The sequence below is a fragment of the Etheostoma cragini genome, chromosome 2 (genome assembly GCF_013103735.1).
Source record: "Etheostoma cragini isolate CJK2018 chromosome 2, CSU_Ecrag_1.0, whole genome shotgun sequence".
NCBI classification, from domain to species: Eukaryota; Metazoa; Chordata; class Actinopteri; order Perciformes; family Percidae; genus Etheostoma; species Etheostoma cragini.
The window spans coordinates 28,762,932-28,780,240 of NC_048408.1; the positions used below are offsets into that span (position 1 = coordinate 28,762,932).

General features: G+C 41.0%; 1 protein-coding gene across 2 annotated transcripts in view; it reads left to right on the top strand.

Annotated features, from left to right (window-relative positions):
- lcor (ligand dependent nuclear receptor corepressor) overlaps positions 1–13,136 on the top strand; it is a 76,884-nt gene extending 63,748 nt beyond the window's left edge. For both annotated transcript variants that reach the window (XM_034900881.1, XM_034900891.1), the window contains exons 6-7: positions 3,997–4,087; positions 8,502–13,136. In XM_034900881.1, coding sequence (XP_034756772.1) covers positions 3,997–4,087; positions 8,502–9,642 — 1,232 coding nt within the window. In that variant the 3' untranslated portion in view covers positions 9,643–13,136. The remainder of the gene's footprint in view (positions 1–3,996; positions 4,088–8,501) is intronic.
- Positions 13,137–17,309: the final 4,173 nt, after the last annotated feature.

Genomic DNA, 17,309 nt, shown 5'->3' on the forward strand with positions numbered 1-17,309 from the left:
GGGGTCCCCTGCTGGAGCTGCTGCCCCCGCGACCCGATACCGGATAAGCGGTCGAAGATGGATGGATGGATGGATGTCATTTTTGGAAATATTAGCCAGACCTTCCTCCACAGCGCTGTATAAGAAGGTCTGTCAAGTCCACATAGCATTCCCAGATAGGAGAAAAACATGCTCTGGGATATTGGCATTTCTTTACACCAAACCAATCATCTTGGGTAGCGCTGAGCGCCGTACGGGACGACGGCTCCCTTGCAAAATAACCTCGGGGAGGAAATTGTTTTTGGGAAACATATGTATGTTCAAAGGTAGTTTTAATCTCTTTTATCTCATAGATTTTGTGTTAAGGTCCGTTTATTGTACGGTTCAGTCCCAGCACTCATTGACTCTGTATCCAACAGCAGCTGCAGGCAGCTATTTCAGCAAACAGGCTCTGAAACAGACCCATTTACTACCTGCCCAGCAGCAAGCAGCAGACAGGCACAGTTAAACACTAGCAGGAGAACAAAGCGGAGCAATTAGTGGTAGAGCGGTTGCCTCCCAATCAGAAGGTTCTGGGTTCGATCCCTGGCCCTGCGGTCCCATGTCAAAGTGTCCTTGAGCAAGACACTGAACCCTGAGTTGCCCCCGATGCTGCGCCTCCTGAGTAAAACTGTGTGTGAGTGTTTATCTGATGAGCAGGTGGCACCTAGTACAGCATCCTCAGCCACAGCGTGGGAGTGTGTGTGAGTGGTTTCTGTACTATGTAAAAACGCTTTGAGTAGTCATTAAGACTAGAAAAGCACTATATAAGAACAGTACATCTTTGGGCCCCTCTCCCAATCTCTTCTCATTGGTCAGCGTTTCTTCCACATCAGCGCTCTTAAAGTGCACCGTCATGACAACTGGGGTGTGACTGTAGCTGCACTTTGAACCTATATATAACCTATACATAGTATAGTTGTGACACCACAACCGATGTTAAACGGCACGGTTTCTGAATACGGGCTGTGTGCATTTTTCGGTGGATTGAGCTTTTTGATACTTTTATTTAAATATAACCTCGACCTGCTTCAATATCAAAACGTTTTTTTTTCAATATGGGACATGTAGAGTAGACATATTTTGATAGTGACAGAAGAAATGCTTTAAAAGGATGTGGTACATGCACATTTACCATATCTACATATAGCATTTTTCCTGTCACATTGGTTGCAGTACTTTCACAGTGTACTTAAAAATTTAATTTTATACTTCAGTCCCTAAGGTCCTGTAATATGACAGAGGATTTTAGTGACACAATTATATCGTTCCATCTTCACAACAAATTACATGCCATTTAGCTGATGCTTTTATCCAAAGTGACTTACAAATGATGTGTATGTCAGAGGTCACACACCTCTGGAGCAACTCAGGGTTAAGTGTCTTGCTCAGGGACACAGTGGTTGATGAACCGCAGTGGGATTCAAACCTAGGTCTCCCACACCAGAAGCATGTGTCTTATCCACAAAACATTACTAAACCTTTGTTTGCAGTTTATGGTCTATAAAGCTACTTGGCTGTGTAAATCTACATGCTGATGAGGATATGTCTTGCAAAACAAGCATGCTAACGGAGATGGAGATGCTAATTTACATGTTTATTACCTCAGAGTAGGACCTCATTAACTTGTTATTCATGGGCATATTGTGACTTGAGTGTATTTTTAACTTAAGATTAAGATTCATGTCAGAGCCAAAAACATTTTGTACATATATAGTCCTTGGTTCCTAGTTCCAGAAATGTTGCTATGATACAGTTTAGAGCCTGGGCTGTAGGGCTATTTCGTGTTGACCCACATTCAGGGAGGAACAGGTACTGCAGACAGTTTCAAATAGATGTTGATGATTTCACAACTGTGGGCAACATGTGTCTAATGTTTACATGCTGTACATACTACAATTATCATGAGATTAATCTATTTGTGTCTCCTCCGGGCTGTACAGGGATTCTGTTTTTCATTTTAATGTTTTCTTTATTTCGTCCGATTAAACAACCAAAATCCTCTGAAGATTAGCGAGTCCTGTGTCCATATCAGGTTGATTGTGTTAGAGCGTCCAGAAGGCCGGCAGCACTTTAGGGATCACACAAGAAAAACACAAGAGGTCAAGGACCCGGATGAATTTATCAATATACATTTACATTACTGTTTGTATACGGTAATGCATTTTTTCTTTAATTTCAGGCTTTCAAAAAAAGCAATCATTTTGATATTTGTTTGGCAAAACCATCAGATATCAATAACATCTTATCCATATTCCATCTTGCAGGGTTACTGCATGCCCCAAAAATGTATGAAAGCTGTCTAAGTCATGAAAGGTAAAAGTCTGGAAACACAAAAACAGTGAGCGTCCTAGTAAAAACACAAACTCTAATATTAATAAGGTTCATCCTTTTCTGTTTTTACATATTTTCACTGAAGAATAACTTGATTTTTATTGAAAAAAAGGAACTCATCAGTTCAAACTGTGGGGTGGCTGTGAGTGGTTGCGTGCCAATTGAAAGGTTGGTGGTTCAATCCCTGGCCTTGCACTCCCGTGCTGCGCATCAGAGTGTAAATGTGTGTGAATGTACTATGTAAAAGCGCTTTGAGTAGTCATTAAGACTAGAAAAGCGCTATATAAATACAGTCCATTTACATTTACTAACGCACACTGCAAACTGTAGCACTCACAGAATATACACAACATATCTCAAGCGTTTTTGTCATATAACCATAGAAAAAGGAAAATACTTGACTTCATTCATTCATTCATTCAGTTTTCAAATGCAGACACACGCATAAACTGGCAGTTGATTAACAGAAGCTGTTAACATGTATTTGATTCTGATAGATTATATTAATAAACAGTACAAACCGATTGACTCATGTATAACTTGCATAAACACACATGATCATCTGAAATATGCTTACCTTGTTTCTTTTCCCTCTGGTTCATTTTGTCTGTCTTAACCATGAAGGTAAATAATCTACTCTCTCAGCTAATAATTACAGTAAAACACAAAATTAACATGTAGAATAGTTGCCAATACAGTGAACTCTCAGGTTATTTACATCTAGATTGTGATCCAGATTATTATTATTCTTTTAGAAGAAGGCATTTTAAATGTCATCAGAAATAACAGACATACTATACTGTAAAACACTGTTGACACATTGGTCTCTGAGCACAAACTTTTGGTACTGTTCATCAGTGGAAGTAAGAATATTTCTTAAGGACATAAGTAACATATAATATATACCATTATTATAACATGTAACTAATTTTTACCTCTGACAAAATGGATAGAAAGCTAATTTATAAATTCAGAATGTCCATTTATGGAATACATTTCCTACCAAAAGCTTCATAAGACAAATGCTTAAAGAAAGACGGAGCAGTGTGTTTTCTAAGGATATTTTTGTGAAGGTTAATTAACAGATTTTGGTGATGCAACTTTGTTGACATAACATTATCTTCTGAATCTTTTAATACTGAAGTAGTAATAGTCAAGTTTCCATCCCTTAGGAGTTTAATGCATCGAGAAAACCTTTTTCCATTGCACTTTGTGTATTTTTTATTTATTTTTTTGTGCATTTTTATTAAATGAAAATGTTCATAAAAACCGGGGGTTGAAACTTCTGAACTAGTTTGTGTCCATTTTGGGTTGTTTTGCATTGGGTTAAAACTTTTAAACCGCATGAACTCAATAACCTAATTCACAAAAACACATGAATTTGATAACGGTTTTTCTCTCTGCTATAGGGCCAAAACACCAAATGAGACAAATACTTACATACTTACTCACTACATACTGCTTAATAAGCATACAAAATGATGAACCTTCAGTTTACAACACATACCACACAGTATTTAGGCGTGTGACTTGACGTGTTGTTCTCTGACCCTTTAAAGCAGGTAATCCTTCGAAAAGGATTTGACCTCAGTTGTGTTAAATCTGTTATTCTGTGTGTGTGTGTGTGTGCGTGTGTATCCTCAGATGGCGTCCTGGACCTCTCCACCAAGAAGAACCAGAGCGCAGGCAACCTTAAAACCTTCCCCGGTTTGTCCCCGGAGCCCAGGGTCAAAGGGTAAGACAACAGGATTAGTCAAACTGGCCTCTGTTAAGCGTAGCGATGGAGTCGTGTGCCTAAAACAACACCAAAGAGGTTTAAGCTGTCACGGCTGTTGTGTTTCTGAACCGCTCCTCCCAGAGAGCACTTGGCGGTCTAACACTAAATGGTGTGAGGAGATTTGGCCTGAGGGGAGGATGTTACACTCTAAAGATCGGGATTCATATGCCAAACGCCAGTCAAGCTGAAAAAGATTGATTTCAAGTGGATGACAGCCATCACAGGCAGATTTTATCATTATTTAACTCCTTCGTATTTGCCAAGTTGTCCAATAAATGCGGCCTGCATTTCTATGTAGATACCCATCAGACTTAACCAAAGCCGGTTCCCTTCCTGGGGTTCTTGAAACCTTCCATAAGGGTTGTGAAATATTCAGAGGTGTCTGCTTTAGGCCTGTCCTCAACTGAAGAAATCCAAAATCGGATTAATTAATTTAATGGCAGTTCAGTTTCTCAGCAAGGAATTGTTAACAAGAGATGTGCTTTACAAGTTTCTTGACTAGAAGTCTTACAGCATGGCAAAGGCATCAAACATGACTAATCAACTAAAGAAAACTTAGTCGACCAAGACCAATGCCGCCTAATTGGCTGAGAGGAGAACAGCCCTAGTCTGCTTTATCTCTGCTCTTGGTATGCAACAACACAACTACACTGCATCTTTTTGTTAATTAAAAGACAACAAAAAGAGAGTGTGTTCAGTTTTTTCTAGGGGAACAATCACGGTGTTTACTAGGCTCAGATTTAGGACATCCAACGTTTGGGACTGGGAGTAGCCTGTCAGGTTGTAAACTAGTGTTAACTATTGGTTTGGGTGGAGAGCTGTTTATAGTTTAGGTTTTAGGCCATCAGATTTTATTGTGACTTGACTATCTTGACTTTGATACAGCAACTACGATTGAGCTGTGTATGCTGGGTTCTCGTGTGCCATTGGGAAGCTTTAAGATTTAATACTTAAGGTTGTAAAATGATGTCGTCCAAAGGTACGGAGAAAAAAAACAGAAGTTAAATGAAACAGGATGTCAAATGCATTGCTTCTTCCATCAAACAAGGCGTTAAAATCAAAGTGTGAACTTCTCACAGCGCACAAATGCATCATTCACAACAACCACAGAACAGCTTGCAAAAGTCTCAAAATCAAATACGATAAATTGGAGAAAGCATGCACAAGCGCCAGTAAGATCCTTGAACATTTTCATAAAGGATGCTTAAAGCAGATCCATAGGGCGCCAGTTAACCCTCCAACAGAAGGACGATACACTACATTTGTAAGCATTCTGTTCACCTCTGCTCACGCCATACTGAAGAATGCAATATGTTTCTCCAACCTGAAAAGAGACAAAAGCTGTTACAGATATCTGGGTTCATCAGCCACTCATCTCATTTCTTTTGTCGAGTTTAGGACAATTAAGTTTTACTCTCTGAAAGGGCTCATTCCAAACAACTGAAACTGTAAAAAACCTTTGGAACGCATCAGTGTTTAACGTTTATAATCTTTGTATGGGTTTTAATGTCTTCAGTCAGTGATATATTGTATCCCAAAGGTCAAATATTCTATACATTGTAGGATTGTACAGCTTTAAACGTTAGTAATATGTGGTGTTAGGTAGATAAAGTTTCAGAGGCTGCAGAAAGGCTAGAAAAAAATGTGTTTCTGGTAGTTGAATTGTTAACTTTAATGATAGATTTTGTTAAAGTAAAGCTTTGCAGGTTCTTAGAGGGCCTTGCCCTCACTCAGTATCTCTACATTGTCAGGACAAGGTCATACAAAGTTCGGGTCTTTTACACTCTGAGTCTAAATTATACTACCTTCTGTAATGGGTGTATTGCTAGTGCCTAATTTTCTGGTCCAATGAGGGATCATTACCGACATTTCGTACAATATGTATGTATGTATTCAGATCCGTAGTTTAGCACCCGTTTGTTGCTACCTTTGGACCTTGTGCCCATTTCCTCAAATCTCGGCAATTAGTAAGGAAGTGCAGTGTTACGATTGATTCAATTGAAGTATGAAACTAAGTTGGAAAAAAACAAATGCAGTAAAGGATTATTCTGGACAGTTCAGTTGTTCAATATACTGTGTTGGTTAAGTTAGATAGTAAGAAAAATGTGATTTCTTAAAAAAATATGGTATTTTACTGATTTTCATACCTGTTTCCACAAAGTTGAGCAAGCTGAAGTCACCATTAAGGATTCTTTGTTCCCAGGAATTGAAGGTTTCACAGGTTTTCACATTTCAGTTTTACAAATGAAGTCTCCATATAATTTAATCCATTTGCACACTAACATTGAAGAAATTGTGATTTCTTAGAATTTAAAAAACAAGGTAATTATATCCTTTTTTACAGAAACACATGCTTTCTTTTTTACTCTTAATACAAAAAGATGATGCCTGCTGACACCCTCTACCAGCAAATAAACCTCAAAAGGCTACTTGGACCAAAAGTAACATTAGAAAGGACCTTAAACCCCTCAGGACTGGACTCCTGCCTCACCAGGAGTCTCTAATGATCAGGTTATGTAATATTTACTACAGGAGGGGGTGTTTTATGGGGTTGAGTTACAGGCTTTGAAACCCAAACAATCCCTAAAGCACACACCACACACTATGTGCAATGCAGGTTACTGGCTTTTAATTTAAAGGTCCCATATTATGTACATTTTCAGGTTCTTAATTGTGTTTAGTGTTTCTAGAAAAACATGTGTACATGTTTTAATGTTCAAAAAACACAGTGTTTGAATATACCTGTACTCAACCTCTGTCTGAAACACTCCGTTGTACCACCTGTCTCTTTAAGAACACCTACCTGAAAAAGCCCAGTCTGCTCTGATTGGTCAGCGTTTCAGAGTCTTCTTCATCTGCACTCTCTGAGTCTCTGCACCGTCATTGCAGCCGGGGAATGACTGTAACAGCAATCGTGCAACAATTTCTACATAAACATTGTATAGTATATAGTGCAATCACAACGTCACGAAAGCTCTGATGGCTCCTTTAAAGGCACATTTTCCTGAATATGGGCTTTGTGCATTTTTCTGTGGACTGACAGAGAATTCAGTGAGTTGTGTTTTTATATTATCACAGTATTTGTACAGCAAAAAAATCAAAAAACGACATGGAAAACTCACAATATGAGACAATTAAACGTTTTTTTGGATCATATTTGTTTGAAAACCTTGGAAAATGTTGTACAATGATTTATTACTTACCTGTTTTATTGTGAATGTTTTATCTAAACTATACAGTAATTAATAGGTGGGTCAAGAGATAATTAGGGGTTGAAATGATGAGTTCTGGTTTCAGAATATTTCCATATGAAAAACAGGGATATATTACATCTACTCATGATTTGAAAATGAAATGTTAAGAAATGTACACATTTAACAAACTTAAATATTGGCTACAGGGTAAACCTACTTTTCGTCAAAAACCATTTGAGCTTGAAAACACACACACACACACACACTGTTGTTTAGGGAGCCAAGAACGTACCCTCTGATCCTGAAACAGTCTTTCAATCCATCTCAATCAGGATCCCCCTCTGTTCTGTGTATTTCTTTTCTCCTTTAACTTTTACTAATGTATTCCCACATTGAATCATCAGATCCACCATTACTGTCGGGCACAGTCTCCCTGATGACTGTATGCTTTCTGTAACAGAACTCTCTGTAAAGAGTACCGACTCCAAAGCCTCTCATTAACCCTATATTATCTCCAACGGAGCCCGAGACCGCCCACTGGGCTAATCTTTCTTAGAGCTCCCGCTGAGGACTCTCCACATCGCATAGTCATTCGCACTGTAGCTCACCAGACTGTCTCCAACAGAGAGATCTTTCCCTCAAGTTTCTTCTCCCCTGTGCCGTCCGCTGACTTTACAAGCTATTCTTTGTTATTTTGAACCTAAGGGAGCAATTCTGCAATTTTGTTGCTATAGTTACTTAGCAGTGGGAACACTGGCTGCAGTAGTTGAAGTGGAGGCACTTTGCATGTAAGCGGTTGTTTCAGAAGCAAAGAGGATTTTCAGAAATTTGAATCATTGAAGTGTAACATGCTTGCAGAGCAATACTTGGCAAGAATGTTTGTTTATCCAACATGGGGCGATTCAAGAACTCATAATTAAAAATTTGAATAATCATCAAAAACAAGACATGGGACGGGTCAGCACGAGTTTCATCTTTTTGCTTGGGAGCCTTCAAAACCAAGCAAAGTCTACTTACAAAGGTTGTGTATGTTTTGTGTGTTCAGATGTGAACGGTGAAGTCCAGAAGTAATTCTGGTTTTCTTTTTGGATTGTTATAGTTAAGGGTTGGAAAAACTAAAAATGAATTAGTATTATCCAATAAAGATTAGTCCTCTTATTCTTTTTTTCTCCTTTCAGACGATCTATCAAAGTGGAACATACCCTGCCAGAGGTGGATGACGACGGCCTGCTGCAGAGAAGCTTGCAGGACGGACTGAGGGAGGACTACGTCAACTCCAACTCCTTCAAGCCGCCAATAGCCCACTCACTGCGTATCAAGGAGGAGCTCCTCAACCAGAAGCACCGCCTTCTGAGCCAGCCTGCTGCTCTTTCATTGGCTAATCTAGAATCAGCTGGCTTGCTCAATCATGCGCAGACCTACTCCTTGCTCGGCCAAAAGGGCTCTTCCTCTTTCTGGGGAAGCAAGGCCCACCTCGAAAGCCTGATGAAGCTAAAGCAGGCCAGTGGAGCTCTGAGCGGGGCCCTCAGTGACCTCAAAGACCTGCCTACATTCCTGGAGAATCACCACAACCACCACGGAGCCTTCTCCTTTAAAAGTCACCATCACCACCACAATCAGGTGTCCAAGGCCCAACACCACCACAATGAAGGCAAGAGGGACCAGGGCCACTCACCTCCCGTCGACCTAAAGATCCCCCAAGTTCGGGGCATGGATCTCTCCTGGGACTCCTCTGCCTCTGATCTGTACGGCTACGGCGCCATGGGGGTCGGGGGTGGTGGCCATGGGGAGAACAACCTGAGTCGGAAGCTGAGAGCCATCCTGCCCAAGCAGAACCGCCGGGGAGGAAGCCTTGGAAGCCTGCTGGACGGGGCGGCTGACTACTGGAGCTCGGACTTGGACCACTCCAGTTCCGGGCCAGCGTACTCCACGTCCGACGTGGAAGGGGATCCAAACTCCAAGCAGCCGAGGAAGAAGAGGGGCCGTTATCGCCAGTACAACACAGAGATCCTGGAGGAAGCCATTACCGTTGTGATGAGCGGGAAGATGAGTGTGTCCAAGGCTCAGAACATGTACGGGATCCCGCACAGCACCCTGGAGTACAAAGTCAAGGAGCGTATGGGAACCCTGAAGAACCCCCCAAAGAAGAAGCTCAAGCTGATGATGAAGATGGAAGCTGGAGGCCAGGAATTTCCTCAGACGGAGTCGGAGAACATGCCAACCGCAACCCCACGAGACAACAGCCCCCCGCTGGCTGCTGTTGAGCTCAAGGACAATGTAAAAGAAGAGATTGATGACGATTTCAAACCAATCGACTAAACGACTTACACATGTAAACCTCAGTCAATGACTCAAGCAGTTTGAAAATGGATGGGGCTTTATTTGTGCCAATTTACTTAGCAGTATCTGGGTGAGCACAAATGCAGGGATAATATGAGGAGGATTCTTACACACTGGAGATAAACTAATCGGATGGTTTTAAACTACCGTCGTTTTAGCGATGCTGTATAAGGATTTGTTTAGCTTTTATATCCAGGGGCTTAACAGATGCAGCTAAAGACAGTTAAGTGACAATTAATGAAATTTCCGTACGCATGCTGATAATCCTAGACCCCAAAACCCAATCCCCCTCTTTTCTTAACTTGACACACCGATCCATTGCTGCTTATAAATGCAGTTTGGGCTTTGGACCATTCCAATTTGGAGAAAAAATGAGGGGAGGGTTGAAAATTAACTCCTTTAAAAACTGACAAATTAGCCTCTTTATGCTCCCCTCTCTCATGGAATACTAGCTGAAAATTGGTAAGTGAACTGTCTATTACATTTGAAGCCAACTGTAAGGTTTAATCACACCATTGATGTTCCTCGCCGGGGTTCTGAATCAAAACCCATTCTCTTATTGCCAGGTAGCCATGACGCTTTAACTGCAACACTTTTCTTTCCTCCTTAAAATATTCTGCTTATCTCTGTGTGGACGAAAGCAACATTAACCCGTCCTTTTTGAATGAGAAAAGACACACAAAAGTCATTCAGGGATGCATGTTTGTGAGTTTCGTGGATACTACTGACTTCTGTAATCAACTTCTTATCCTTTTTCTTTTCATTTGATTAGTTTTGCTTTCTTTTGCACTACACTTTTGGGTCTGGCGCTTACAGACCTGGTTACCTCGGCATTGTTGCATTTGCATCATGCACTTATTATGGTCTGTCTCTGAAGCCCAGTCGCAACCTGGTAACGGGTCAGAGGTGCACGTCGTCTGCGTACGCTGATCCAAAATCAGATCCCGGGAAGCTATAAAACCCTCTTTTTTTTTCGCCAAGAGACAAGTTGAGGGGGAAATCTGATTGTGGATCAGCTGTTTTTCAGGCGAATGCTACCTCATGGACCTCCATCAGGGTCTCACTGCTGATCCTGGAATGCCGGAGCCGCCTTCAGGTTGCCCCGCAAACGGTTGCCGAAGTCAGCTCATCCCTTGCATGGAGATCTTTATTGGAGGAAGGCCTTTTAGGATCAGAATGTGAAACTCTGCTGCTATCCACTTGATTATCTAGCTCCTACACAAGGCTTTAGCTAGTCTTTAGCTAACAACAACACATTGCTGATGTTTTTTTGTTGTTTTTGTTCTAATCAAACTAAGCAGAAGTGGCTTAGCTGACTAGTTTTTAAAGATATTCTTCACCCTCAAACCTCAAAGACAGTTTGAACGGCAGTTTACAACGACAATGTGCATTTATAGAAGGTTCATTTTGGGATGGTGGGTGGGCAATATGCATTGGGGGGGGGGTGTAGTTGATAGAAGCGAGGGAAAAGCAGATTTAATATATTATAAATTATTATGACTGATGATGTAAAAGCCAATCTTTTGATTCTGGATGATTTCTTTTCTCCTCTTTTTTTAAACTCAGGGTGACTGAGACAGATGATGTGGGTTTTAAATATGGTTACTTCCTGTTGGACCTATAACAGACAAAACAGAAGGACAAGACGCACCTCTCACTAATGCTTTGTCTGCGAGGAAAGGCCATATAGCATATGTAATTGCTAACGAATCATGACAAAGAACAGAAAACACTGACGCTGGGTTTTGGGGATCCAACTCATGGCGCTAAACTTCATAAATAGCACTTTTTTTAAAAGTAAGCAAAAACACAAGAGAAAGAAAGCTGTTTGAGGTTATGCACGTAGTGTAGCTCTGCTCTGTGGGATACAGACCAGGGAGCGATTAGGAGGGGAGACATGGAAGAAAAAAGCTTTAGTGTGTGAGGACTTTTGGAAAGCTGCAGCTTGGACCCAAACTACTTCTTTTGTTTTCCTCTCAATGACCTCCATGATTAAAGACAAAAAAAAAGAAGAAAAAAATGGTCAACAGATTGAACAAGTTGAGTTTTGTGTAGTGTCGTCTTGTTGTTCCCCCCCCGCCCGTGCAGAAAGCATATCCCTCAGAGGAGACAGGTGGAAAGGGAAAAACAAGCTCCTCTGGGATTTCACATCAGGAAAAGATTGAAGGAGATGACAAAAAAACGTTTTGGGTTGTCATGTTTTTGTGCGCTGTGGTAAATGTTGCTCTTCGCTCCCTAACACTGCCTGGTGCTCACCCAGTCTGTGAGATTTTTCACATGAGAACTGTACCTCTCTGTTCAGATGAAACACTGATGATTCACTCCTTTGAAATGTATTGTACATTTTATTTATTTGATTGTTTTTTTCTTTTTCTTTGATTATTCTCTTAAAAATGGCATGCACCACTTTTCTTTGGCTGATTTTGCGGTCGGACCAATTGAATATATGTATACATATTTGGAGGATTTCAACAAAATCTCAAACTCATTCGAAGTTATGAATGAACCACAATCTAATTAGAGTACTACCTGTTGAATTCAATCCTAAATTTCCCCACTGTGGTCACTGGTTACCCATTTTTAAGATTTTTAGCTTCCTTGGCTTGATTGGCAGTTATGAATGGCCAATGGGAAGTGCTTTAGAAGAGTCCCCCATGGACAACAGTAATCCCGGGGGACATCATGCATGAAATGCGTCCTACACTTTGACAATGCTCAGCATTTGAAGTGTCTAAAAGGGTTGTCGTGCGCGTTGAGTTGGACCCAGCGAAGGACAACGCACTGATCTGATAGTTAAAACAGGATTGAAGCCCCAACCATGTCAAAATAAAGCACTTATTATGACCAAGCCTCTGATAAAAGGCATGGCAGCTGCCCGCTTATAGCCAGCTGTGAATACAGTTAGACAACACGTGAACAAAAGCCTGTCAACCTGTATCATGTAATGCATGTAAAGCATTGATTTGAATAGTGTTAGTGGCATCTAATGCACCAAGTTTGCATGGATGAACTCCAACAGCACTTAGACCGGATTCCCCTGAGAGGGGCAATTCCTTAAGGGCCAAACTCTTTCTGTGTATAACTTACACAAATCTCTAAATCCTTTACAAAAAGAAATCTCTCTTCCTTCAAGACATTCTTGACCTTTCTGTTCATTCGGCTCTTGCTATACATTTGCGAATGCTTTCTAAAAAAAAAGTCCCATTTTCAGCCTGCTCTTATCTACTGAGGTGCATGCCATTTGAGGTATATTTATTTCATTTGATTTGATTTTTCTTCTTTAAAGTCATGTGGACGGCTCCCCCTGTCCAAAAAAAGTCCTCCTTCTTGCAACTGAGTCTCACTGCTGTTTTTAAAGAAACCTCATACTATATTATATACTTAAGAGAACAGTATATATCTATTTATATACATATATATTAACGAATACTCGCATAATGAATGTAGTGAACAGAAATGAATATCTCAAACTTACAAACTGTTTTTCTTTTTTACCAGACTGTTGTTTTTATTCTTTTTGCTTTTAGTTTCTATTCACGCTGCTTGCATTGGAAACGCAGTCGTTTTCCGACGCGGGCGTGCGACAGTAGCCTTCAATACTGTAAATGTCTCAGGATCGAGCGAGTGGGGTGGGCAGCAATATTTGTCAGTCGGAAAATGGCGCAGACTCAACTACCTGTACAACATGTCATTTACAGACACATTAACATGTAAAAAAAAACAACTCCAGAGCAAAGAGAGAGTGCTATACCTCAATCTCAGACTAATACCTCCTTTCTGTGCCTCGTACTTTTACGTATACCTTACCCGGGAGCCTGGCGGAGGGATAGCTGATACTCTGGGAAATATAGCAACCTCTGCTCTTTCTCTTATTTTCGTATCTCTTCATTTTTCTTTTCTTTGTTGCGCTTCCCCTTAGCAAAGGCAGGAGGGAGACGCTTCAAGTGTCTGACTGACCAATATTTGCCACCCTACCTCCTTTTCAGGTAATTTTTCTTTACGCAACAACAAAACCTTATAGAAGCATATAATGAGAAACAGATTGAGAAAAAAAAGAAAGAAAGACCCACAGGGGCTTTACAGCTGTTCCTGTTCTTAGCACTGGATGGGGTTGGTATGGGTGGGGGGGGGGGGGGGGGGGGGGGGGGGGGGGGGGGGGGGGGGGGGGGGGGCTGCAAACCTCTCAGTTCCTCCTCCAAAAGTCCAAACATATTGGGATTCAGTCGTCTGGTTTCACCCTGGAGGCGAGGAGGTTTGGCCCCACCCTGGTCTGAGAAAGAACAAGGTCTTTTTGTTAACTGGGGGTTCATTTTTGCTTTTCTTTTATGGTTAATTGTGTTTTTTTTTCTTCTGTTTTTTTTAGGTGTAACATAACTTCAGGTTGAAACTTGACAGGGGGATTTTCCTTCTTTCTTTTTTTTTTTTTTATATCTCACACCCAGAGAAATCAGAGACCCAGAGGGGAGATGGGGGGTGTGTGTGGGGGGGGGGGCATGTGGGCAAGTTAACCTTCCTTTATCTGCTGTCTTGTAAAAGAACAATATATCCACAATCTTTTACACTGCATTCCAAAACACACACACACCACAACACACACAGGAAAATGTACCTTTATATGATGACACTATATACTTATGAATATATATGTATTTATTATTTTACTGTTTTTGCATCTTCAGGTAATCCGATTGATTTCTCTTTTGCTTTTCAGGTTGTTGTTTTTTATTTGATTTGATTGTTTTTTCTCTCTTCTGAGTGTAAGACAATGTCCGTAACATGATAAAAGAAGAAGATAAAATGTCAAACAGCAACTACTGTAACCTCACTACGTAGACGCTGCATGACGTGCCATTTTACTCCAGGATGGCATGTGATGCCGCGTGCTACCAGGAAAGAAAGACCCGTAACGTATACGATGGCCATGCTCCTCTCGGCCGAGAGCTCTCCTCTGTTTCTGTCTGTCACGCTGCACGTCTGGTTGTCATTCAAACCTCAGGTCCGACCACTTCAAAGCAGCTGATTGTACATTAGAAACACACACACGTGACCGCACACACAAACACGCTCACACAAAGAAGAATCAGGATTTTTAGGACGGCTTGTTTCCAGAGTTTTTGATGGGAGTGACAGAGGCTGTTTTGGAAAAAGTGTTGTTTCCTGTCTTGGTTGGTGAACCGTTGTTATTCTGAAGGCATCTTCTGTTCTCTTCTGAAACAAGAGACAGAAGCCAGGTTTCTGTGAATCCAACGCTGTATTCTCTCTAGCACATAGATCCGTGGAAGAGCACGTAGAGACATGACGCACCTACACACACACACACACACACACACACACACTCTCTCTCCTCATCGAGTAGCCACACTTTGTGTGGGCGGGTTAGATGTATAATTATGAAGCAGGGAGTCTGCCGTGTCTCATTTAGAAGCAGGTGGGTGTGTATTGTTCCCATCCTGCAGAACACCAGCCCTGCTGGCTCAATTTGATCCGGGACTGTGCAGGCACTGCCTCTGTGAAAACCACTTTTATTTAGTTTTTCTCTTCTTTTTCTTTTAAATCAACCTACCAAGCTCTCTCTCCTCCATTCTCCATGTAACCAGTCTGGGATTCCTGCAGTTCCTTTCTTGCAGTTTGAGTTTCTCCTCTTAGACGTTCTCCTTCAGCCTGCCTCGTCTATTTCTGTCGCTGTTGGAGCGACACATGCTGTTACAGGCCTCTGTGTGTTCTTAGCTGCCTCAAATCCAGTGAAAAACACCCTTGAGGTTTTATTCATCTGGTGGAAAGCACATTTGACTTTAATTATACTGGTTAAACAATGCAAAAAATGGAATTTAGAAGTGCTCAAAATCTACAATTTTGAAGAAAAAAAAAAGGTTAATTTACTGCGGAGGCAGCCGTGTCCTTTTTCACAGCTTGTTGTTCATTTCACATTCAGAAAGTCAAATGCTTTGAGTTTGAAGAATGAAATCCCACAAATGATGCAAAGATGTTCCAGTTAACCCTCGTGTTGTCCTCGGGTCAAACTGTTTTATATCTGAAATATGGATTTATTTCAACCAAATTGTCCAAAAATAACATGTATGATTCCATACAACATTCTTCAGGGAACATCGATGATTACTTTCATTGAATTTGTGGGTGTTTTATTTAATCTTACAGAATTTCAATTCTTTTTCTTTTTTGTCTCAATATCCAGACTAAACTTTGACACCCATCCGCGACCCATCTGTGATCCACTCAACATGCTCCGATCTTAACTATTAGTTAAAATAATTCATAATAATTCATAATTTCTGCCTATTTAACTAAAAACGTATGCATAATTTGATACAAATGAGCTTTGTTGACCATGAATTCCAAGAATAAGTGTAAAAGCTGTCATTAAACCAGCTGAGGTATTTAAAAAACAAGCACCAATAGCTGGAAAAAGTGACAAATAAATCAGAAAAGATGACAAAAACATCGGAAAAGCACATAAACAATTCAGTTTTGACCTGGAAGGGCGTTTTCATGGTTAACGGGAAGACAACACAAGGGTTAAGAAAACAAAGTGTCTTGTGGCTGCATTGCATGCTGGTCCATCGAGGCTGAAGTGGCTTAAAACAATTGAATTCTCCGTCTAAAGACACAAACTAACAACATACATGCAAGACTGCAACAGAACGTCTCCAGAGACTTTGACTGAAGTTGTTTTCCAGCTTAAATCTCTGTCTGAGAACCAGACCGTCTCTCTCTCTCGCAACAAGACCTATCTTACTTTGAGTGCCGTTTTTAAAAAAGATAATAATTGACGCAGCAACTGACAGTTACAATTCATCTCATGTGCCATAAGCTAAGCTTCGCCATGCTGTTGTCCCCCCCCCCCCCCCCAGACGTTTCTCAAAGCGGCGCTAGCAGATCAGATCTAAAATGTGCATCTCCTTTTGTCAGCGAGTGTGATGCCAAGTGCTGTAAATGTCAAAGCATTTGTTGAGGATGTGACAAGCAGTCGTTCAGTAGCGGTTTGGCTTCGAAAGCAGAGGGGAGTGAAAAATCTTAAAGGCCAGACACGCCTCTGGAATAACGCTCATCTGCAGCAATCAAAACAACAGACACCTCCACTCCCCGCGGCTAGAACAAGGAATCTGGAGAAAATGCTAAATCAGGAGCCACTGTGTCACAATTTGACTCCATAGATGAAGGTTTTTGTCAGATAAGGTGAGAGCACGCACAGTGTTCCCTGTTGGTCAAAACCTTCTGAAAACCAGATCCAAATACTGTATTATTACTGTATTATTACTGTATACTGTATTATTATTGCTCTAATGGTCTTTTACAAAACCACGGTCCGATTTGGAACATCTTTAAGGGGCTGAATGTTTTCACAGTGCGCGCTACGCCTGGTTTCCCTATACTTTGACATTAGACATAGTCGTCTACTGCTTGAACCACCTCACCACTTAACACATTCAATGTAACACTGGACGTGATTATTATATTTGCTGGTCTTCAATCAGTGGAATCACGAGTGCCTTTCTAGGGACTCTAATCACAGTCTGAAATCGTTTAGGGTTGGTTTCTTAATAAAGTGGAATCTAACCACACAGAACAACATTCTCCTGTCGAAGCAACAAATAAAAACGTCATAGGTGATTAAGGTCAAATCTCCC